Source organism: Diabrotica virgifera, chromosome 8, assembly GCF_917563875.1.
Source record: "Diabrotica virgifera virgifera chromosome 8, PGI_DIABVI_V3a".
Lineage (NCBI taxonomy): Eukaryota > Metazoa > Arthropoda > Insecta > Coleoptera > Chrysomelidae > Diabrotica > Diabrotica virgifera.
In genome coordinates this window covers 228,438,299-228,463,288 of record NC_065450.1, presented here as the reverse complement: position 1 = coordinate 228,463,288, position 24,990 = coordinate 228,438,299, and the positions used below count along the sequence as shown (strand labels likewise).

General features: G+C 34.1%; 1 protein-coding gene across 6 annotated transcripts in view; it reads left to right on the top strand.

The window, feature by feature from the left end:
• LOC114337860 (cyclin-dependent kinase-like 4) overlaps window positions 1-24,990 on the top strand; it is an 86,581-nt gene that overhangs the window by 29,351 nt on the left and 32,240 nt on the right. For all 6 annotated transcript variants that reach the window (XM_028288408.2, XM_050659757.1, XM_050659754.1 and 3 more), the window contains exon 2: window positions 22,795-22,995. In XM_028288408.2, coding sequence (XP_028144209.1) covers window positions 22,828-22,995 — 168 coding nt within the window. In that variant the 5' untranslated portion in view covers window positions 22,795-22,827. The remainder of the gene's footprint in view (window positions 1-22,794; window positions 22,996-24,990) is intronic.

Sequence of the window (24,990 nt, the reverse complement as noted above, 5' to 3'; positions counted from 1 at the left end):
AAAATCCCCATTCTTGAGAAAATAAATGTACAGTAGAGCGTCGATTATCCGAGCAAGCGTTAGTAATTGACGCTTAAAATATCTTCAATTTTCTTCAATATTGTATCCAAAAATAATTATGTTGTTGCAAAGACTGCACTTTTTTGTTTAGTTGCTAGTTGTCATTATCAAGATATAAATAAATATGTAGGTATATAAATATGGCTTTTATTCACTTGTGGATAAATATGTATGACTATAAATATGTATCAATATATTGTAGTTCGATTATCCGAACAAATCGGTTTTCCGAACACCTATGTCCCACAATTAGTTCGGATAATCGACGCTCTTACTGTATTTCAACCTAATCCAAATGTATAATTACAATATGATTATAATAAAAACTACTTACCAAATTAGAATGAGTTTTCCTTGTCCAAAATAGTCCAAAAGTCCAAAAATATAGGTATATGAAAACTATTTAAAAAGGCAGTATAACTATTAACTAACTTTTGTTTGTTGTTTCTTTTCACACATATTTTAAAACGCAACAACCATAAATAATCTAACTACAGCTGTGCCACAGCCGCCATATTGAATAATTTTTGACATGTGATTTGAACATCCAATCAGAACAAAGTTATAATGCGCATGCGCCGGGATCATAGGTTTTAACATATAAAAATTCACCCTCATATCGCCAGTAAAGAAGTATAACTTCAAAAATTGGAAGCATTTGAGATGTGGCTATAACGGAGAATTCTTAAATTCAATTTGGTGCCAGTTTATTTTCAATATAAAACATTTCAATAAGATGTATAGCATTTGTTTTAATTTTCGACATAATATTGTTTGTTTTCCATTGTTTTAATATTGACCGAAATAAATAAATTATAAATTTAGGCTGCCACGAATAGAGAAGATTCGAACAGAATTGGGATCGTGTCAGTAAACTTTTCTAAACACTTTTTCGTATGTTCTAATTTAGGTTTAGGACAATATTTAACTCGGCCGTATCGAATAAAAAATTCAGATAATAATCTTCACCTTTTAGTAAGAAAGTAGGATAGAATCGATCTTTAATTCATTTCCTTATTTAGGCACAAAGATATAGAAGTTGGACAAAAAGTTTTATTGTCGTTGATTGTAGATCGTATCGTGGATTAAAAATTCATGAAGTCATGAGTGGCACGTGGTAGTTTTCCCGTAGCTTTTCCGGGGTCAACAACCGTTTACAACTACCGGCTTTTCCTGCTGGGCTGACCAATGGAAATGACCATTAGGCCGGGACTGGCACGCAATGCGGCGTTGTATGGTTTAACGGGGTGTACTCAACTACAAAATTATACCTTTGCATTAGAAACTCAGAGAAAACTTTCAATATTTAATGCTTTAGTTAAATAACGACGCTTATAATTATGAAATAATATGCTTCTATTAGTAAATAATATGTAATTTTCTTAGGAAATTATGCCATAAGTATATAAAAATCCATAGACATTATAGTACGAGATCCCAGTAGAATTACTACGTAAGTATGTCTATATTGTAGCGATTTTACAGTTAAATTAAAACTCTCGATTCGAATTTATACAGGGTGTCCAAAAAGTGCAAAAGATTCGCAAGAAGATCCTAAAATGTTACTAGTGGTCTATATTATTGTATGTTTGTGAGACATGGACGTTAAAAATCACAAAGCTAAATAGATTAGAAGCATTCGAATTGTGGTGCTATCGACGAATCCTAAAGATATCGTGCGTTTCGCACACTTGAAATGAAGATGTTCTTCAAATGATGAATTCGGAACGTCTGCTCATAAGCATCATAAAGAGGAGAAAAACAGAATACTTCGGCCATATAATTAGAGGGCCTAAATACCATCTACTTCGCCTTATAATACAAGGAAAAGTGGAGGAAAAGAGATGGATTGGTCAAAAGAAATTTTCATGGTTGCGTAATATTAGACAATGGTGTGGTTCCACGCTAGAAGAATTATTTCGCGCAGCAGCCGATAGAGAGGGGTTTCAGGAACTTGTAAAAATGATGTAAACGTCTGAATACAGACACGGCACCTGAAGAAGAAGAAGTACAAAAAGTCTCCCGACAAACGAAGACCGAATATTCTTTAGATAATTTTAAGACAATTTAGCCTAGTGGGAAAATGCTTCCTAAGAGAACTAGAGCTCTTTGAAGATGGCGTCTTGGAATTAGTTTTTCTTAGATATCTCCAGAACGCTTCTAGTTAGAAAAACGAAAACTAGTACACTTATTTATCTTCCAGAGATAAATCGATTCCATCAGTTACGAATTTCTAGTACCGGTCATAGGCGCCCGTTTTGAATAGGGTAACGGTTATTTTATGTCATAACTTTTTTTCTTTAACTTCTAAGCATTTTTGACACTGGATTATTAAATTGTGAGGTATTTTAGAAGGTAATATACTGCTTTAAGTCGGTAGGATTCACCGTTTTCGAGAAAAATCGATTTGAAAAGTATTGGTTATTTGAATTGAAATCGATTTATCTCTGGAAGATAAATAAACGTACCAGTTTTCAGTTTTCTAAATTAAGTTTTTTTGAAAAAAAATTTTCAAATTCAACAAACCAAAAATTTTGAAATCGATTTTTCTAGAAAACGGTGCGTCCTACCGAATTAAAGCAAGAGTAGGTACCTTTTAGTACTAAAATAACTCACAATTTAATAATCCAGTGTCAGAAAGGCTTAAGAGTTACAGACAAAAAAGTCATGTAATAAAATAACCGTTGCCCTACCCAAAACGGACGCCTATCCTATGACCGGTACTAGAAATTCGCAGTTGATGAAATCGATTTATCTTTTGGAGACAAATAGGCGTACGAGTTTTCGTTTTTCTTAATAGAAGCGTTCTGGAGGTATTAAAAAAACGAATTACAAGACGCCATCTTTAAAGAGCTCTTGCTTCCTTAGGAATCATTTTCGAACAAGGTGAATTTTGTTAAATTTTCTTAAAATTATCTGAAGAATCTCCAGTCTTCGTTTGTCGGGAGAGTTTATGGACACCCTGTATACGACTATTTATTTATACAACTTTAAAGACTGAATTTATCTTATACACTAATTAAATTCTAATAAGGGCGAGCTATTTATAGTGATCAGGTTATTTACTAGAAATGTCTGCCCATCTCTAGTCGTCGCACGACCTGGCGTACATTCTGGAACACTCTTTACCCCTCACAACAACGCCTAGATCCTTCGATAGATACATTCCAACACGTTCGTGTTGGGAACCGTTATACGGGGTCAGTCAAAAGTTCTCTTTCGTTACACTGCTCCCCTCTTAAGATCTGAACGTCCCGATCACCAACTCCAGATGAAGGCCCAGGATGGCGGAATCTACAGGATTCTGCAACTCTACATACACCCTTCAAGAAAAAATAACAATCTACTGTCTTTGAAGGATACGACATCTTCGGGTTAATGTAACACATAGTCAATCTTCAAATCTAGATTTTTAGTGCATGACCTATCTTTGGTAAAGCCAAATTTTTGATCTCATAATTACGCACGGTTGTCTTCAAATTAGTTAGAGCACGCCATATGTTTTCGTAGCTTGGCGTGTCTGTATAAGACTTTCTGGTCATCATATACAGCAAAGATCGAGGACCATCTTCTAATCGCAGTAGTTTTCCAACTTTAGGCTGCTGATTTATTAACTCGTCCAGGCGGCCGAACTTTCTATTGAATGCTGACGAGATTCCTTTAGTCATCTCGAGGTCTTGGGAAACACAATGGGCAAGAGAGACGTTTTCCGGAACACTAAACAGATCTTGCCGAACTTCTGTGGTCGCGCCGTATCTAGCACTCTTTCTTTCTGCGTAATTTAACATAAATTTCTTAAAACTTGGCTGTCTGGCATCTTCCATCTCATGTTGGAGGACTCGTGCTTCTTCTGTTTCATTTGAGCCAGCATATGGTGTAAGTCGATCTATATGAATAACTTTGGCAACTTCTTAATTCTGTATATTACGTCATTTATTTTCTTCTTAACTTCATACGGACCTTCCCATTGTCTTTGTAGTTTAGAAGACAATCCTCGACGACGTTATGGATTATAAAGCCAGACAAGATCACCTACTTCGAAGCTTTCATTCTTGCATCGAGAATCATATTTATCTTTCAATCTGTCACTGGCTATCAGGATGTGTTGTCGGGCAAGTTCATGAATGTTGTTCATTCGTAACTTCAGGCGGTCGACGTATTCTTCGCCTGCAATATGTTCCTCGGAAGGTCTGCAGCCAAACTCTAGGTCACAGGGCAAACGAACTTCACGACCCAATATCAGGCAGGTTGGTGTTTGACCTGTAGTTTCATTCACGGCCGAGCGGTAGGCCATCAGGAATAAATGAATGTGTTGGTCCCAATCTCGCTGATGTTCAGACACAACTTTGAACATGTGTTTACCCATCATTCGGTTCATCCTCTCGACCATTCCATCTGATTGAGGATGCAGGGGTGTCGTTCTAGTCTTATTGACACCAATCAATTTACAACCGTTTTGGCAAAGGGCTGACTCAAAGTTTCTCCCTTGATCGGAGTGGATCTCTAAGGGAACACCAAATCGGCTGAAGAATTCTTTAACAAGTACCTCTGCAATGGTAGCAGCTTCTTGATTTGGTAACGCATACGCCTCGGTCCATTTTGTAAAATACAATCGGTTTGACTATCTACGTACAAGTTATTAGTTTTGCCACTGTTTATCCAAAGTAATTTGCTCTTTCAAGAGAAATTATGTTAATGAGGAATTAATATTCAACGTAGACTTTTGAAATCTTTTGTAATATGTAGTTAGCCTTTTGTTTTTTCGAGGTTATCGCAACCTGCATAAATATGTCTAACGGATGGAAACAACTGATGTTGATGTATCGTTGCACTTGATCTATCTGTACTTAACGTATTTTTACTATTCCGATATTCATAATACCCGCATCAAACAAATCTAAGTAGAAGAGATTGCTAAAAATATATCTAGATACTAATAGGTTCCTGTAAAAATTAATGTAACATTGAAAAGCTTTGGAACTGAATTGACATTATTACGAAATAATAACCTTTAATATGGGTGGTATTTAGAATTATTATTAAATTTGAGAAGTTTTATTTTAAAACCGAAATTCGAATCCAAATGAGTGCAAACTCGTTACTCGGTGGTTTTTGGGATTTTGAATACAAATATTATGTTGTCAATGTCGTTTTTTTTATTGTGCTTTCCCCTGTAAGCCTAATCCACACAAAATATGATGCATTTATTAATTTATAAATTTGGCGCAATCTCCTTCGTTTTGCTGTTTCTGATGGACCAGATGTTACGACTTCGTCCTGAACATCAATCGAGACATCGCAGCCCGAAATTTCGTCTGCACCATCTGAGATGTGACTAGACTCATCACACGCCTATTCATCTTCGATTTCATCAAAAGCTTTTTCAAAAATAGGCGCAGTTTCTTCCTCTTCGTTGAAATTATAGGATGCAATTTGTGAATTATTACAAGTACTACTACAATTTGTGCATATAACGGAAACGGAGCATTTTAATCCAGCTTTTCTGCATCCACAGGCTTTTTGACAACCTTTTTTACACTTACAAGAAATATGTTTCAATACCTATTCTAGAGCTTGGGTTTCTTATGACGAACTTGGTTTTCTTAACGTTCATTTGTAGTCCATATTTTATAATGTCTTGATTTAATCTACACACACCCAAACGTATAGGGAATCATCTGATATTTCTTCTATTTCGTGCGAAATTAAAAAGCGAACACACGAAGTCAATAGTACATTGTTTACCGGGTAGGAAAAGCTTAACATTCCTGGACGACTGTGAAGATTGCTAAGTCGAGGCGCAAGCCGAGACTTAGCAACACAGAGTCCAGGAATGTGGCTTTTCCTACGAGGTAAACATACTATTTTTCCGTAAATCGTTTAAAATTCGACAGATATTGATTGATTTAAAAAAAACGCGATAATTTTATTCCCAAATAAATGGTGCTTTGAAATTCCTAATAAAATTACTTGGGTTACTATGGAAACGTATTGAGGTTGAATTGTCAAACTTGACGCTTATAAATTTAATTGCTGGTGTTCTCGAAAGTAAAATGATAAGTGATGATGAAATTTCCATTCCTGGGACTCCTCCAGAGCTGGTTGAGGCAGTGAATACTGCTTCATTAGAATTATTGCCAAAGAAATCAAGAGAAAAGTACGAAAATGCATACAGACGTTTTATGGATTATCGCATGAGTAAAAATATGTATTATCATTTATGTAGAACACTAACAACTGTACGGAAATATCATTTCCTTACAGTAAGGAAATGACATTTCCTTACAGTAAGGAAGTCCTGACTTTTTCTTCAAGAAATTTTGACAGGAATGTCAAAATTTCCTGGTGATTTGCGGAAAACAATATTTATTTTAAAGCAATTTAATAACAAATACATAACAATTAAATAAAACCAATAAAGTATTTAACAAACAAATTGAAAGTAGTTGTTTTAAAGTCAATAGCTTACAAAATTTCAATGTAAAACGAATAATGTTTAAATAGTTTTTATTTATTTTTTTTTGTATTTTGTGGTAGTCAGTGTTATCACATCAAGTCCTTATGCAATAAAATTACATTTTCTCCTATTGCACCTCTCCAGAACCTGACTACAGGTTATCAACATACCCGTGAGCAGTTAAAGTTGATTGGATAAAAATTAAAGGAGTTTTTTTACAGATCATAATTCCTCTCCAGAACATTACACTTCCCCTTGTATATTTGTGAACAGATCTGACAGTTTTCATCCTTGCTTGTCTTCTTCACCCTTTAAGTACCTACACGATTTCGTGGGTCATCTGATTTTACACAAATCCTGACTTTTTTGAAGCACATTTTGTCAATTCCCAATGTTCCAGTTTTGGTGGTGAAGACACCAATTTAGGTGATCAATCTTGTGCTGACTAGATAACCCGGGAACCCATAACTGTCTCCTGCTGTATACTTCTTGGTACGAACTCTTCTTTTTATCGTTTCAACTGAAACAGTTACAGCTGTAGCTTCCAAAAGCTGCCTTTGGAGCTGCAGGTGAGAAATGGTTAAGTGTCTTCCAGCTGATTGGACAATTAAACGATCGTAGAGAGCCGTTATTACTTTTGGCGACTTTTCCTTGCTTTATTTTTGAGCTTTCCTAGTTCCTGTTTCCTAGCATAGCTTTTGGACAGAACGCCCTGTATTACAGCTATGTCCCTCTGAGAACATTACTTTCTCTACAAGACCAATAATCTTTCCTCGTTGTAAGTTTTATAACCCCACATGAGGTATATTTTCGTTTTTGGACGCAAAAGTTAGTTTACTTATTTTCGTTCAACTTTCAACTCAAGCAAATAATCCATACCGTACCCGGCTGTACTAACCGATTGTCTTATATATTTGTTTATTTTCAATAAAAACCTTTATTCTTCGCAACAATAATAAGTTTTTTTTTAAAGAAATAAATATTACTGTGAAATACATGGTGATTCCATATAGTCTAGTAAAATAAAATTACACTACATGTAAATCAAAATGTAAATTCGTACAGGTTGAAACAAATTTTATATCAAAGTTTAGGTGGGTACAAAAGATATTTTCAAAAAAGTATCCAAATCATACAAGGGGATCATTGTTTAAATAATTAAAAAGGGGTCATTTTTGCAAAAAAATTACTTTTTTAAATGCTGAGGTCATTCAATTATTAATGAAGGTCTACAGGATTGTTTTCTGTAAAGTTGAAGGGTAAATCTTTCACATAAGACTTACTAAATTAAATTTGACCCCCTATTTATTTAAATAATTATACATAAAACTTTAAAAACAAATTTGCAAAAAATTATTTTTAGCTTTTTAAATAAGCACTATAAAATATCTTATTTTACAGGATAAGTTGCGCTATGTTATCAGTATTATTAAAAAAAAATTGGTCCAAAAATATTTAATATTTTTTGAGATATTGAATTTGTTTATTAAATGTTACTCTATTTTCAATTGAAAAAACGCGGTTGTTACCAAAGAAATAATTACCTGTCTTAAAGCTTATTATTTTTATTTTTATGTATATTTTCGACAAATGTATTGATAAATTCAAATTTCAATTAAACTTCCCCCTAAAGTGGCATTTGAAAATAATTCAAATTTGTTTATAATTTATTTTTTTAATAACGTCGCGGGGATTAAATATTTTGAAATGCCGTTTCGATAATTGGGTTCCTGGGAATTTTTCACTAATTAACAAATTTTTTTGTCTTTTTTTCCTCTTCTTTTTTTTTTCTTGGCATTATATTACTACGGGCCCTTTTTGGGTTAAGTTTCATTAAGAATGTCGAATCTCTAAGTTGTAGATTCTAGACTTAAAAATATTAAGATTGGTCTAAAATCACTTAAATAAAATGTGGCTACTTACTGAGTTACAGGGTGTTTTATTTACAAATTTAAAAATTTCATACTTGGCAGAAAGTGTGGGTACTATACAGTCTACTAAATTGTGATAAATAAAAGTTTCTAGCTACCACCAGAGGCGTACAACAGGGGCCAGTTAATGGTTGACCCTTCCCAAATTCTACGCCACTGAGGGAATTACTATTTTAGCGAAATTGTTCGATTCTCCAATACTTTCTATGTAAATAATATACTCTTTACTGGTAACGATTAAGTCATTAGTTTTCGAGATATTGGTCGTTAAAAATAAAACGGCATAGTTATTTTGATTCATTCATTCATTCATTTTAAATTTCCAATATCTCTCAAACTGATGACTTTATCGATACCAATAAAGTTATTTACATACAAAGTATTGGAGAATCGAAAAATTTCGCTACAATAGTAATTCACTCAGTGGCGTAGAATTTGGGAAGGGTCAATCATTCTCTATCCCCTGTCGTACGCCTTTGGCACTAGCTAGAAACGTTTATTAATCACAATTTAATAGGGTGTATAATAGCCACACTTTCTGCCAAGTATGATAAGGATACGTCAAATAGTTTTAAAGTATTTGGTAACAATAATTTTTAAATTTTTAAATAAAACACCCTGTAACTCAGTAAGTAGCCACATTTTATTTAAGAGATTTTAGTTAAATCTTAATATTTTTAGGTCTAGAATCTATAACTCAGAGATTCGACATTCTTAATAAAATTTAACCAAAAAAGGGCCCGTAGTAATATAACTCAAAGAAAAAAAAAAGAAGAAGAAAAATGACAAAAAAATTTTGTTAATTAGTAAAAAATTCCCAGGAACCCAATTATGGAAACGGCATTTCAAAATACTTAATCCCCGCGACGTTATTAAAAAAACAAATTATAAACAAATTTGAATAATTTTCAAATGCCATTTTAGTGGGGAGTTTAACTGAAATTTGAATTTATCAATACATTTATCGAAAACATACATAAAAATAAAAATAATGAGATCTTAAGCAGGTGAATATTTCTTTGGCAACAACCGCGTTTTTGCAATTGAAAATATAGTAACATTTAATAAACAAATTCAATATCTCAAAAAATATTAAATATTTTTCGACCAATTTTTTTTTCCTTAATACTGGTAACATAGCGCAACTTAGTCTGTAAAATAAGATATTTTATATTGCTTATTTAAAACGCTAAAAATATTTTTTTGCAAATTTGTTTTTAAAGTTTTATGTATAATTATTTAAATAAATAGGGGGTCAAATTTAATTTAGTAAGTCTTATGTGAAAAATTTACCCTTCAACTTTGCAGAAAAAAATCCTTTAGACCTTCATTAGTAATTTAATGACCTCAGCAGTTAAAAAAGTAATTTTTTTGCAAAAATGACCCCTTTTTAATTATTTAAACAATGATCCCCTTGTATGATTTGGATACTTTCTTGAAAATATCTTTTGTACCCACCTAAACTTTGATATAAAATTTGTTTTAACCTGTACGAATTTACATATTGACTTTTTTTTATTTTATTAGGCTAATATAAGTTTGGGTGTATTTACTAATCGTTGCAGTGCTTCTAGACTGTCTGCAAAAACAGCGTTGTCGTCTGCGAATCTTATGTTGTTCAAGATTTTTTCGTTTATTGATATACCCTCTGATGTTCTTCCTCTGATATTTCTTCCTTAAAAATACCTTCCCTGTACAGATTGAATAACAATGGAGACAACACGCAACCCTGTCTATATCTAACACCTCTTTTGATTTCTATAGTTTCTGTTTGCTTTTTGATTCCAGTACAGATTGACAATAACCCGTATATCTCGACTCTCCACATTCTTTTCTTTTAAAAGTTCTACGAGTTTCTGATGTCGTACTCTATCAAATGAGTACCACATCAGATACTAGAGATCATCAAAATGAGGTCATCTGACTAGAAAGGATTAATACCGGTGGTAATAGTAGATATTTTAGAAAAATATACAAAAAACACGTGGTGGTGTATATGAATAATTCTTTCTGACGCTGGTACGCGAATACTATTGATTTTACAGAAAAAAATTATAAAAACTTAATTGTAGGAAATTTTTTCGATACGGCGCAAAGTTGAAATTCAAAAAGTGCATACCGAAATCTATAAAATAACCAATTTTCAAATCCCCCGGAAAACTTTCCAGGTATCTGCCTTATTTTCGACCAAATGATTGAACTAATACCTACTTTCTTTTCATTTTCAGCGATAAATTTATTCTCAAAGTCAACTTTATGATCAATTAGAAATTATTCGTTGCTTAAATATTGAACTGTTCACTGTATCTTGCAATCTCTATTACTTCTGTTAGAATAAAAATATTTCGCATGGCAATAAAATGTCGAATTCGTCTATAAAATTAGTAAAAGCCATTACCTACATAATGTGATGTCACCGCGTGTCGTCTTCAACTGGAAATCGAAATAATATGCAGGATCGATATTGAGAAATACTTACTTAGCCTTATCTTTTGCATAAAATGCGATTTCCACAACTGATCAATTTTTAGTAATTTTATTACTTCTGGAAAACGAAAATACGAGTATATAACTTCTTAGAGACATAAACTTACGGCACAATAATGGAAATAATGAAGGTAATAAACACATCGAAAGTGATATAAAAATAAATTGAAAAGAAAATATATTGTTATGCCGTACTAGTCCTGTCGCCAGGGGGGGTACAAAGGCCTCCTTAAGTCAGATGGACTTACCCAAGTTTTTTTATATATTTTGACCCGCAGAATACGAATTTTTTGGGTAACAGTTGATCCGGATGTCGATAAGATTGTTATAGACAAAGAACTTGAGGAATTACATAACAGCGATTTCTCGCAAAACAAAACATATTTTTGTATTTTTTGGGTCATTTTAAGCAAAAAATATTCCTACAAGTTTTTTCGTAGAATGCATAGTTTTCGAGATAACCGCGGTTGAACTTTCAAAAAATCGAAAAATTGTAATTTTTGAACCCGAATAACTTTTGATTAAAAAATAAAGTAGCAATTCTGCATACCGCATTTGAAAGTTTAAGCCAAATTATATCGGTCTTGATTATTTGCATTGCTAAAAATTTATTATTTTATTGTTAAACAAAGCTATAAACACCTAGTGTGTGAGTGATGTTTTCAATGATTTCTCATTTAAAATCGAACGAGTAGGTAGAGTAGCTACAAGTGCAAGCGAGGCAATTTCTACGTAGCATGCGTTAAAACGCATGTATTAGGCACGGGAAACACTATGTGTTTATAGATTAGTTTAACAATAAAAAATTAATTTTTAGCAATGCAAATAATCAAAACCGGTATAATTTGACTTAAACTTTCAAATGCGGTAAGCAGAATTGCTACTTTATTTTTTAATCAAAAGTTATTCGGGTTCAAAAATTGCAATTTTTCGATTTTTTGAAAGTTCAACCGAGGTTATCTCGAAAACTATGCATTCTACGAAAAAACTTGTAGGAATATTTTTGGCTTAAAATGACCCAAAAAATACAAAAATATGTTTTGTTTTGCGAGAAATCGCTGTTATGTAATTCCTCAAGTTCTTTGTCTATAACAATCTTATCGACATCCGGATCAACTGTTACCCAAAAAATTCGTATTCTACGGGTCAAAATATATAAAAAAAACTTGGGTAAGTCCATCTGAATTAAGGAGGCCGTTGTACCCCCCTGGCGACAGGACTAGTACCTTTTCTCTCTGTTCTGAGATTGATCAGCATATTCTAATTTCAATTAATTAACCAATTATATTAATCACTACTTATGGAAACAAAACTAAAGTTAAATAAAACTCTCCGCAGATAAGATTTATTATCAGGGCTAATTTATTTTAATTTATTACCTTTAGTTTGTGGCTTCTAGCATCTCTGGTTGTTTACTTCTTCCAGGACAAAACAGGGAAAATAAATATACTCAATGACATATAAAACTAGAAATATTATTTATTTATCCAAAATACCATAAATATAAGATTTGAATGAATGCTATTTGTTGTTACTATTTCTTATCTAATACATTTATCTTTAATTCTGCTATCTCCTTTTTTTACAAAAATTTTATTTAAATGATTCGGTAAACTGTACTTAGTATTACCTATACAAAAAAAAACAAAATTTAATTTTCTCCTTTTGAATAGATTTCTTATTTATTCTTTGAATTTATTAAAGACTATGTTATGCTGTAGAACTGTTCAATAACAAAAAAAATATGGTATGTGGTATACAACACTCTCTCCGTTTTACAAATAATTTGACTAACCTTTTTTTCTCTTCTTTCCTTCCTCTTATGGATTGTGTAGTCCTGGATTCTCCCACACGTGCTCCTTGAATGCTATGACGGTCCTTCTCGTACACACTGTTTCACAAATAAACAACAGCACTCGCTCGTAATCTCTCCTCAATTTTCTCTCTGCTCGATATCTTGTGCACACTGATATAACCCGGCTACTCGTTTCAGACAGAAAACTGGAATCTCTTCGGACACGAGGAGATTGAACTTCTCAACTCGATCAACGATTTGTTTCAATACGATTCTGCTTATCACGGCCACCAACTTCACCACTTTACACAAACTTACTACTTTTCAAAAACTGGACTGGTCTCTTCAGATCTTCTTTACACAGTGCCTCTTTTTTTTTTTCCTCAAACTCAGATTCAACACTCTCATCCCCACCATCCGTCTTTCTCGCCAATCACAAACCATCCTCTCTACACATTACATCCATACTTTCATTTCTTAAGAACAATTATTTTTGTATACATATAACTTTTCCGTTTTGTCAAAATTCTAGGAGACACCATAATTACTCTTGTTTTTCTACATGCTAAACAAAAAACTTTACATTCTAAAACTCAATAATTTTGTTTACTGTCTATCCTTCCAAGAAACATTTATAAACGTCCTATTGTCCATTTGAAAGCGAAATAAATGCACTTTCTAATCCTACCGCATAATTGTATAAGTCCGTTCAGAGAACCATTAACAAACCACCTAAAGATTTTCACTTTCAGCGAAAACACTCTTTACTAACTAAATTATACTATTTACAATAATTGTATCACTATATAACAATAAGCCCTTCAATTTTTTGGTCATACCTATACAGGGCGATGAAAATCTATGATCTCGTGGTCTCTGACATAATTTAATTTTCTAAATTTTTCCCATAAAATTATATAACAATATATTCCTTGGAAAACGTTCAATATTTTTTAAATGCAGTATCAGGAAAACTTTTTCAACAAAGGAACTTCTTCTTAAACGGCCCTCTATTCAATGGAGATTGCCTACTTCTATTCATACGAACAGCTGTCTTCAGCTGTTCTTATTAGCTCTTCAAGATTTAACCATGTCCATTGTCGAATGTTTCTAACCCATGCTAGTCTTTTCCGTTATAGTCCTCTGTTTATCTCGATCTTTCTGTTCACTATTAGATGAGCATATTGGTACTTATTATTTCTCACTAAATGTAAAATAGAGAAGGCTAGGAGTAGATTCAATAACATGGCCAAACTCTTTAAAAGCCGCAACCTTAATCTGGAGATAAAAATAAGGCTCCTACGATGTTATATCTTCTCAATATTATATTACGGAGTTGAATCCTGGACACTCACTGAAGCAATCTTGAAGCCTTCGAGATGTGGCTATACAGGCAAATCATACGGATATCATGGACGGACAAGATAACCAACGAGACCGTATTACGAAGAGTGGGCAAAGAAAGAGAGGTGGTGTATACCATTAAAAGGAGAAAGAATATCTCGGACACGCATAATGAGAAACGGCACTAAATACAGATTACTGAAGATAATCCTTCAAGGTAAAGTATTCAGAAAGCGAGGAATTGGGAGAAGAAGAATATCATGGTTAAAAAACCTGAGGAAATAGTTCTCCACAACAACAACTAATCTATTTAAGGCATCAGTTAATAAAATAATTATAGCCAGAATGATCGCCAATATTCGAAACGAATAGGCACTAAAAAAAGAAAAAGAATTTCTCACTATGTGGCCTATGTACGATGTTTTTCTAATTCTCACTGTGTTGAAAAGTTCTCGTTTTTTGCTTATTCTATTCAGCACTTCTTCGTTTGAGGTATGCGATGCTCATGAAATTTTGAGAATTCTCCGGTAGATCCACTTTTTAAAGGCCTCCAATATATTTAATTTACGGTTGATGTTTTAAGGGTCCACGCCTCAACTGCATAGAGAAGAGTCGACCAGACGTAGCATTTCATTAATCACACAGCAGTCTTTTTATTTCTTTAAGATTTTCTGGCCTGTTCTATTCTCGATATTATTTCTGGATAAGGATTTAGGCTACTGTCAATCCAACATCCCATGTACTTAAATGTATTGACCTGTTTATTAAATATATTAAATGTTCCCGTTTATTGTGTCTCAAAGATGATATACTACAATGACCTCAGGATTATATCGAATTTATACTATAAGCAACGAGCAAAAGTACGTGTTAACGATCAACTCAGAGAAAATTGAAATCAGACGTGGAGTGAGACAGGGATGCGTGTTATCACCAATTCTTTTTAATGCTTAGTCGGAAGAGATCTTGAAAAAAGCTCTTGAGGGTGAAACAGCTGGAATAAATGTAAATGGAGTTCCCATTAACAACTTTAGATATGCGGATGGCACTGTCATCTTAGCTGAAAATATTTTGCATCTTCAGAGGCTGGTGACCAGGATAGCGTATTTTGGACAAGAATACGGGCTAACAATGAACGTCAAGAAGAAGTTCATGAGAATATCAAAAACTCAAAGAAATAAAGAAAATCTCTTCATAAACGGATCCAATAACGAACGAGTCGACCAATATGCATATCTTGGAGCACAGGAGATTACTTACAGGAAATCAAAACCAGAATAAAGAAGGCTAGAGCAAACTTTAACAAAATGAGAAAAGTGCTCTGCACAAGAGATTTGAAGTTGGAGCTAAGAGTTAGGTTGGCTAGGTGCTACGTTTTCTTGACTTTGTTTTATGGAATGGAAGCTTGGACCTTGAATGCTGCATCAATAAAAAATCTAGAATCATTCGAACTGTGGGTGTATAGAAGAATTCTGAAAATATCGTGGACAGAACACGTCACAAACAAAGAGGTTCTGAGAAAGATGAATAAAGAAATGGAAATCTTAAATACCATCAAAATAAGAAAAGTGGAATATCTCGGACATATTACACATGGAGAGAGATACAACTGGCTCCAATTAATTATGCAGGGAAAGATTCAAGGAAAAAGAAGCATAGGGAGACGCAGAATATCGTGGCTGCGCAACCTGAGAAAATGGTACGGATGTACATCAAATGAACTTTTCAGAGTAGCCATCTCTAAAATCCGAATAGCTATGATGATTGCTGACCTCCGTCGCGAAGATTGCACTTAAAGAAGAAGATTGTGCCCAAGTTGGATACTTAAAAACCGCAACAAAATACCTTAATACTTGCGGAACAAAGTGTTCGACCAGTGCATCCTTCGTATGAAAAACAATGGAAAAAGCAATGTTAGGTATACAATAATTGTCAGATAGGGACGACTAGGTAAGATCAAAAACAAAAGTCGAGGATATAACAACAACAATTGCCAGTTCAAATGGAGCTTCGCAGGCTACACTGCTGGACAAAAAGACCAACGTTGAAACGCCACAATAGAACATTGGAGGCCTTGCAAAGGTAGACGACCAAGAGTAAGACCACATATGAGATGGATAGATGACATGAAAAAAATAGTCAGAACACATTGGAAGTATGTTGCTCAGGATAGAGATCGATGGAAGGAGTGGGGAGAGGCATATGTACAAAAATGGACGATAGAAGGCTAAGAAGAAAAACAAGAAGACCAGAGGTCTAGAAGAAGCTGACAGCAACAACTATAATAACTGAATAATCCATTAAACTATCCAGATGTGACGATGTCACAAGTGGACTTTCAAGAAAGATAATATGAATGTCCAAAAACATATTTTCTTTACACAAAAATTGAAAGCTCCTTTGCCATACATGATTTTAAACCATGCCAAACAGAGAGAGAATAATAAAACAAAGAAGAAGAAAACATACATAAAACTAGGTTATGAACGTGGAATTATTACTGAAGAATCATGATTATGAAGTCAACCGTAGAATTATGATTATGAAGTCAACTAGCTAACGTCTAAAGGTGGAAACTATCCATAGTGGTAGTGTAAATTATAGGTTTATACCGATAATTTCCCACCTTTACTAGTTTCATATCTTTTTATTTCACAACGTACCTATCATGTTTTCCATCTTTTGCATTATTTTGCTGGTTATTACTGTATATGAAACTTCACAATACCCTTAATAATGAACACATAGGGTTGTTGCCTTTGTTATTAAATTTCAATTTTCATAAAAAATGTAATAGTCTCTATCCATACACGCGAACAACATTGAACCCTAGAGACGGAGGTAAATATTTTCCAGCCATTAATAAAGCAGACAGCTGACATGAATAAATTAGTAGACTAGTTCGATATTGTGTAAATAAAAATTAAATCTAAAACAAACAAAACATAAATAGGGTGTCACACAATTGTTTGCAGCTTGTATTTTCATCATTATCATCATTTATCCCGGATCTATCCACTGCTGGATATAAGTCTCCCTCAGTATTTTCCATGTATTTCTGTTTTCTGCTGTTTTCATCCAATTTTTGTCGATCCGTTTTATGTCATCAAACCAACGTGTTAGTGGACGAGCTCTACTCCGATATGCTTCTTGTCTTGGTCTCCAGTGTATTATTCGCTGTGTCCATCTGTTATCAGACATTCTAGCTATGTGCCCTGCCCAGTTCCACTTTAGGGTCATAATTCTTTTTACGTCATCTGCCACTCCTGTTCTCCGTATTTCCTTGTTCGTGATTCGATCCCTACGAGAAATGCCTAACATCGAGCGTTCCATGGCTCTTTGGGTAACACAAATTTTATTTCTTATTTTTTTGGTTATTGTTAAAGTTTCTGCACCATATGTAAGTACTGGCAACACGCACTGATCAAAGACTTTTCTTTTGAGACTCCTAGGCAGTTCTGACTTAAGGACATAGCTCAGCTTGCCGAATGCCACCCAATTGGGTCACGTTTGATTATCTCTTCCTATGCGTACCTATCTCATACCCTAAGTACTTATAAGAGGTGGTTTCTTCAATATGCATTCCATTTACTGAAATCTTTTCGCTTAACATAAGATTTGTCATGATTTGTGTTTTTGTATGGTTGATTCTTAGGTAATCCAACTTGTAAGGAGGCTAGGTATAGTTTCTCCAGTTGCGATACTGCATTATCGATGCTGTCAGCAAAAAGAACAATATCGTCACCGAGCCTCAAATGACTAAGTATTTCTCCGTTGACATTAGGTTTGTTCTAGCATCAGTTTCAAACGGTTTGAAACCATCAGCGAATAGTCGACCAGCGCGAGTAGAGGGAATAGCACTGGTGACTGTATTATGTTCTCTCACTGACCAACTGTTTGCTGACGGTTTCTGACTAGTTTGACTGTTTGCTAGAACAAACATATTAATTCCTTTTTCACTCAGACTTGCGTTCTTAAACATAAATATGCTCTAATAATGTTGTAAACAATTTTGGCGAAATTATGTCTCCCTGTCGCACTCCCCGTTTTATTTTAAATGCGTTGGTCTTTTTATCTGCCAGTTTCACGCTTGCTGTCGCATTTTGATGGATGTAGCTTTTTCGTAGTCAACAAATATCAGGACTAATGGCTTGCTATATTCAACACTCTTGTTGGCTATCACCTTGGACCACATTACTCTATCTTACTTCTGCTCTGAAGTTCTACCTGTTGACGTCATTCCCATCCATATTTGTAGGTTCCGCGCTTCGTTCCGTAGAGTCCACGCTTATGCTGTGTAAAGCAAAGCCGAGAATACATGTATCATGTCATGGATGTTGCATGGATATCGAGGAAGAGATTGCAGAGCACTTTACGCATCTTATTAAGTGTGATTCTTGAGTGGTCTTTATTTAAGGAACATCATTGTCGTAGCTAATGAGAGCTATATTGTTGACCTTATGTACATTGTGTGTTAATGGCTGGGATATTTATATTATGAGTTTCGTTGTTATCTTTGAAGTACGGTCTGTCTTCATTTAAAAGTATTTCGAAGCGCTCGTTCCATTTATCATAGATGGGAATTTATTATGTTACAGTTTTGTTGCTTTTTTCCGAGTACCATGAGTTACTCCGATGCCTCAACCCCCAATACTTGCAGGAAAGGCTTTAATTCTGGAGTATTCCTTCTTTAAGACAGTTTGCTTCTATTACAGCTCAAAAGCACTATCTGCCCTGTCTGTTGGTCCGCGAGTGGTATTTTATCTCCAATCTACCCGCCAGCCGCAGCTGGTGAGGGATTCCCCTATCCGCCACCTGGGAACGCGCTCTCTAGTGATTACAGACTCTCTCTAGTGGCTACAGACAAGGTAACGATAACCATATTAATCTTTAATATCCGCAACGGCATAAGGCAGCGTAAGAAGAAGAAAACGAATGTTTTTAGTGGAAATGAGAATGCTTAGATGGATGAGTGAAGTAACGAAAAAGTTTAAAATTATTAAAATCAGTTTTGTAAAACCAGTGGAAGGAATAAGGGAAGAAGACGAAATCAAATCTGGTGAAAGAGGCATAGGCAGAACAAGTTTGTAATTTTCCATTAAGAAATTATATAAGTGCACCTAAAATGTCACAATCTGAATCTACCCCTGTTCCTGTGTGTCTTTTTTTCTTTCAAAGATATTTTCAACTTAATTCTTCTATTTATCAATCCGTTTTCTTCTCTTTTTGGTCTCGATCAAAACTGGCATTAAGAAAATACCGTTCTGGAAAGTCGTTAAAAATTTAAATATGTACTTCGGAGCAGGTATTCTTTTCACGCACGAAAATATAACAAAGATACTATAAATAGTTGGTTTGAGTATATTTATAGCGTAATAGGAAAGTTCTAAATTAGGCAATTAGGTTAAAATATTCACTCCTACGCACCAAACAACAGAAATTTTGTTGTTTCGCGGGAAACTAACGGCCGACTCAATAGTAACTACAAATTATATTTACATATTTAATAAAAGGCGATAACAGTCCACACGAAAGCTTATTATCTTGAATTGTATAGTTTATATCTAGGCATTTTCTTTTCTTTTTTGTGCTATTAAGGGGTGTTATCCAAGAAATGTTAAATTAAATCATTTTTGAAGTGTTTAAACTCTTGAATATGAAATTAGTGACATACATTTTGGCTTTATAGATGGTATGGCCACAAGCAATACTTTGTTGCAGGGTTGCATGATGGTCCCACTACTTTTCAATGTCTACAGTGAAGCATTCAGCCCTGTGATGAATCACTCACGTTAAATATAACGTAAAGTTATCCTGTAGTTAAGTTACAATCGTCGAATTGGTGTGATGGATTATATGTAACTTAACTACTTGCGTTATTTCTTGACAGTTCTTGAGTTACCTGATATATCAACTGTCACTTTATAACGCGATATACTTTGTAGTTATGTAATGATTTGTAAGGTTAGTTTCATCTTTTGACTTGTTTTTAGATAGAAATCAAGTGAATATTCAACGAAGAACGCTGCTTCAGGTTGTTCTAGGATTTTGTGCGGTATTTTATTAATTTAATATCAAATTTAAAGCAGTACAAAATTAAAAATTGTGTACTTCTTTATTTTAACTGAAGTCTCCAGTCACTTGCTACCATATAGTCATGATGTGAACAAGCCAAACTCGAGCTCAATGGTACCTAGAGCATAAAACATTGGATATTTTAAACATTCATGTTTAATTTCACATCTTTCATATATGTTCCTATGACGGATCAATTATAAAGGGTTTTTACTCACATATTTTTTATTTTGGTGATTAGCATGTTAGATTCACGTAAACACTGATGATGATCGGTCATCCGATCGAAAACTAGTTCTGTTCTGTGATATAGCCCTTTTTAGGGATTTTAACAAATATACCTTTTATAAAAGATTTTATCGTTTTTTTTATCTGTCGAGAGTTATTTTAACTTTAACGCAAACGTTAAAAATAACTTCGGTGATTCATCACAGGGCTGAATATTTAAAGAAGCGCTCTCAGATTCAATAGAGGATATATCTATCAATGGAGAAATTTCGAATAACTTACGTTTGCAGATGATACAGTAATAATGACGGATAACTCTTCTTCTTCTTAAGGTGCCGAGACCGCTTGTCGATCGTTGGCTTTCATGTTGCCCAGCATATTAACAACCATTGTCTTATTTACAGCCGCACGAAATAGTTCAGTGCTAGTTTTCCCAAATCATTGGCGTAGGTTTTTGAGCCAAGAAGTTGTACGGCGGCCCACACTTCTTTTTTCCATTATTTTACCTTGCATGACAAGGTGAAGTATGTCATATTTTTCTGGGTGACGCATTATATGACCAAAGTATTCCAATTTGCGCCTTTTAACCGTGTTCACTACTTCGCAACTTTTATTCAAACGTTGCAAAACCCTTTCGTTTGTGACTCTTTCTACCCAACTGATCTTCAGAATACGGCGGTAGACCCACATTTCAAATGCTTCTAGGTTTTTTAAAAGTGATTCTGTCAGTGTCCATGCTTCAACCCCGTAAAGTAGTACTGGGAATATATAACATCGGACCATTCTTACACGAAGTTCCAAATTTAGATCATGACTGCACAGGATTTTCTTAAATTTCATAAAACTTGTTCTTGCTTTGGCAATTCTACTTTTTATTTCTGTACTAGGGTTCCAGATTTCATTAATATGAGTACCCAGATATACAAGATTACTTACTCGTTCAATTGAGTCATTACCGATTGTTACGTTATAGTTATTATTATTTATGGCTGCCTGTTTACTAATAACCATAAACTTTGTTTTTCTTGCTTTGAGTTTGAGTCCATATATCGCGCAGAATGCCACCATTCGGTTCAATAACGCTTGAAGATGTTCAATTGATCCAGTCAGCAACAAGGTGTCATCTGCGTATCTGATATTGTTCATAAGCATATCATTAATGAGTATTCCCTCTTTTGCGTTTTCCAACACTTCATTTAAGATTGTTTCAGCGTAAAGATTAAACAACATTGGTGACAATATACAGCCTTGTCGAACTCCGCGCTTGATTTTTACTTCTTCAGAGCACTGATTCGCATTCCTAATACATGCAGCCTGGCCCCAATACAAATTTGCGATTATTCTAATGTCCCTACCGTCCAGACCGGTAGTTTTGAGAATATGTAGCATTTTTTCATGGCGAACTTTATCAAAGGCCTTTTCAAAATCAATCGCGCACATGAAAACGTCATGATCCGATTTACATCTCTGCATCTTTGAATTAAAACTTGGGTTACGAATAATGCATCACGCGTTCCAAGGCCACAGCGAAAACCGAATTGAGTACTTGAGATTCTTTCCTCAATTTTTCTATATGTTCTTTGATGAATTATTCTGAGAAACGTTTTCAATACATGACTCATTAGGCTGATGGTGCGATAGTCGCTGCATTTTGTGGCTCTGTGTTTTTTTTTAGTACAACAAATGAGGATTTAAGCCAATCTTTAGGAATTTTTCCGCTTTCGTAGATTAAGTTGAACAATTTCGTAAGTATCTTAATGCCCTCGGCACCTAAAAGCTTTAGTGTTTCTACGTAAATCCCATCTGGTCCGATCGCCTTGCCGTTTTTTGCGTTCTTTATAGCGTATTGCACTTCTTCCTTAGTTATTGGAGGACCGCTTATGTCACTTAGCGTTTTTAGTTCGCTTCTTTCATCATCGAATAATTTCTTTATATATTCTGTCCATCGTATTAGTTGACCTTCGATATCGATTATAATTTTTCCGTTTTTATCTTCGATTAGTGGAGGATTACATTTTTTATTCGGTCCTGCAACTTCTTTAAGTTTTTTGTGCATATTGAATGCGTCATAGATACGCTCGTAGTTCTCAATTTCTTTACATTGTTGTTTATGCCACTCTGATTTAGCTGATCTTATTTTTCTTCGAATCATACTGTTTAGCTTTTTGTATTCTGTCAGATTAGCATTCTTATATTTTCTTCTTGCATCCATTAAATTCAATATCTCTTCTGTCATCCACTGTTGCTTATCGGATAACAACAATCCGCAACTGAATCCGCTCGATTGTAAACAGGAAGGTATCAAATGCCGAGGCCTTTAAGCGTCTACAATATATGTAGACTATACACTATACTTTCTTCATAAAAATAATAAAGACATTTAAACTTCTAATGTTGTGATTTAATAATTGTTTTAGATCGACATGTACATTTTTAAAGGATAGTAGAAAATGGAAAAATACGAACATTTGGCAATCGTTGGCGAAGGTTCTTATGGCTTGGTGATGAAATGTAGACATCGGGAAACCGATCAAATTGTAGCTATTAAGAAATTTCTGGAGACTGAAGAAGATGCCACAATCAGAAAAATGGCGCTTAGGGAAATTCGAATGCTTAAGGTAAGATTTTATTCATGTCTTTCAGATCCATACTTGCATGACATATAAAAGATGAGACTAACCATGACAGTCACCTTAGATGTGAGCCAATCTTGGCTAAAAGTTTTGCAAGTTTTGTATCTTTATATTCTTAAAGATTTTGTAAGGAGATCTAGGTTGTCTTTTTCCAAGAGCATCACAATTACACTGTGAATGTTATCGGGATCAGGTACCTTTCAGGTTTCAGTTTGTTTAATTATTTTTCTGCTTCTTCCTCTTTATAAACAATTATGTTTGTTCATTGGAACGTTTTCTATGAAGGAACATCTATGGAAGGTTTTCACTCCATCTGTAACAAAAAGAAGAAAACTTCTGTTGGAGTGAAAGTAAAAAGAAAGATATAGGTACTCCAACAGAAGTAAGGAAAAAAAAAGAACTAAGGTAACTAAATATGTGTGGCTGAAAAGAAGAGAATGTGGGGTGTGTAAAGAAAGGGTGAAGTGGCTTCTACGTTGAGAAGCCGCAATAGGAAAAAATAAAAAATACTACTAAAGTGCAGTAGTACTGAAGAAAGGGGAATTAGAAGGGATAGAAATAGAAGTGGGAAGAGACAGAGGCAAACTGAATAGAGTTGGCTAGCTATAGATGCAAGAGAGCAACTTGACACTCAAGGATGGATACGGCTCGTTTGCATGCCTGTCGAAGAACAGTAGCTCTATATAGATAGTAATGATGACTAAAAGATGAAATAATAAAATAAGAATAATGTACTGAAAATGAATGGAGATGACTAATGACTAAAAACGAACAAAATAAATAAAACTAACTAATCATGGGCGCCATGAAAATGATCTTCGATCATTTTCCCAGGTATCTTACACTGCTTTCAAATATTAAATATATTAAACCTGTAATAATGAACATAAAGGAGTAGCAAAATTCATGATATACAAAATAAATAAATATTTATTAAAATAACTACTAGATTTTTAATAATCTCTGAGTTAGACAAGCATATATCATGTAACTCTAAAATGACATAAGTTATACAAGAAGCTATATATATTTTAAAGATAACAACAATAATGTTATCTGTTATAAACTTAATATCTCTTACATATATATAGGGTACAAAATTACATAAGTCTTCTACCAAATGGTTATAGTACGCCTGCTACGTACAACTGAATTGAAACCGACAAAGATGAAAATAATACAAATAAATAGGCCCAAGCCTCACTAAGGGAAAATACAATAATGAATAAATAAAGTTAAATATACAATTGACTAAAGTAGAAATGAAGTTGAGATAAATACCGACGATGACCTAAATTAACCGAACAAATGGAATAAAGCGAATAACAGTAAAATATTTGGGAAACAAGCTAGGAATATTAAAAAATAAATTTACCCGAACTACATAAATCAATATCAAAGCAATAATAAAGTATTAAAAACCTAATTTTCTCTAGGCTTATTCCTGTGCACAAGAAGTTACCGTAGATACAAAGTTTGGGAACCAAATAATCTAATATACAAATATGTCAAAAAAAAAACCAGAGGTAACCTAAATCTGGAAAAAAAAACAGTGTATTTAACAGATAGTCTGAAATATAAAAAAACCAATAGTTACTACAACACCTCACTAAATGTTCCCAAACGAGGTTGCGGTTGCATCCTAGAAAATGATGCACCAGGATGGTGCGACCCCATGACTCCTGTAGGCCCAGGTGCCAAGACGAAAATTGAGCTGGAACGCTCCCATAGCTTGTTCCCAAAAAGATGTATTCCCTGGCGACTTATGGTTATAGATTGGCCTCACGGTGTTTCGAGGTGTTTTAAGTTCTCACATGGGTGGCGTGTGATACGATGATGTTGTGCAGAAATCCCATTGGATTAATTACTTATTCCTTCCACAAATAAGTTTTTGGTGATCCAAACTCCAAAATTCACATATTGGAGGTCTAACCTCTAAATTTGACCTACTATTTGCACACGCCACCCATCCATGCTCGT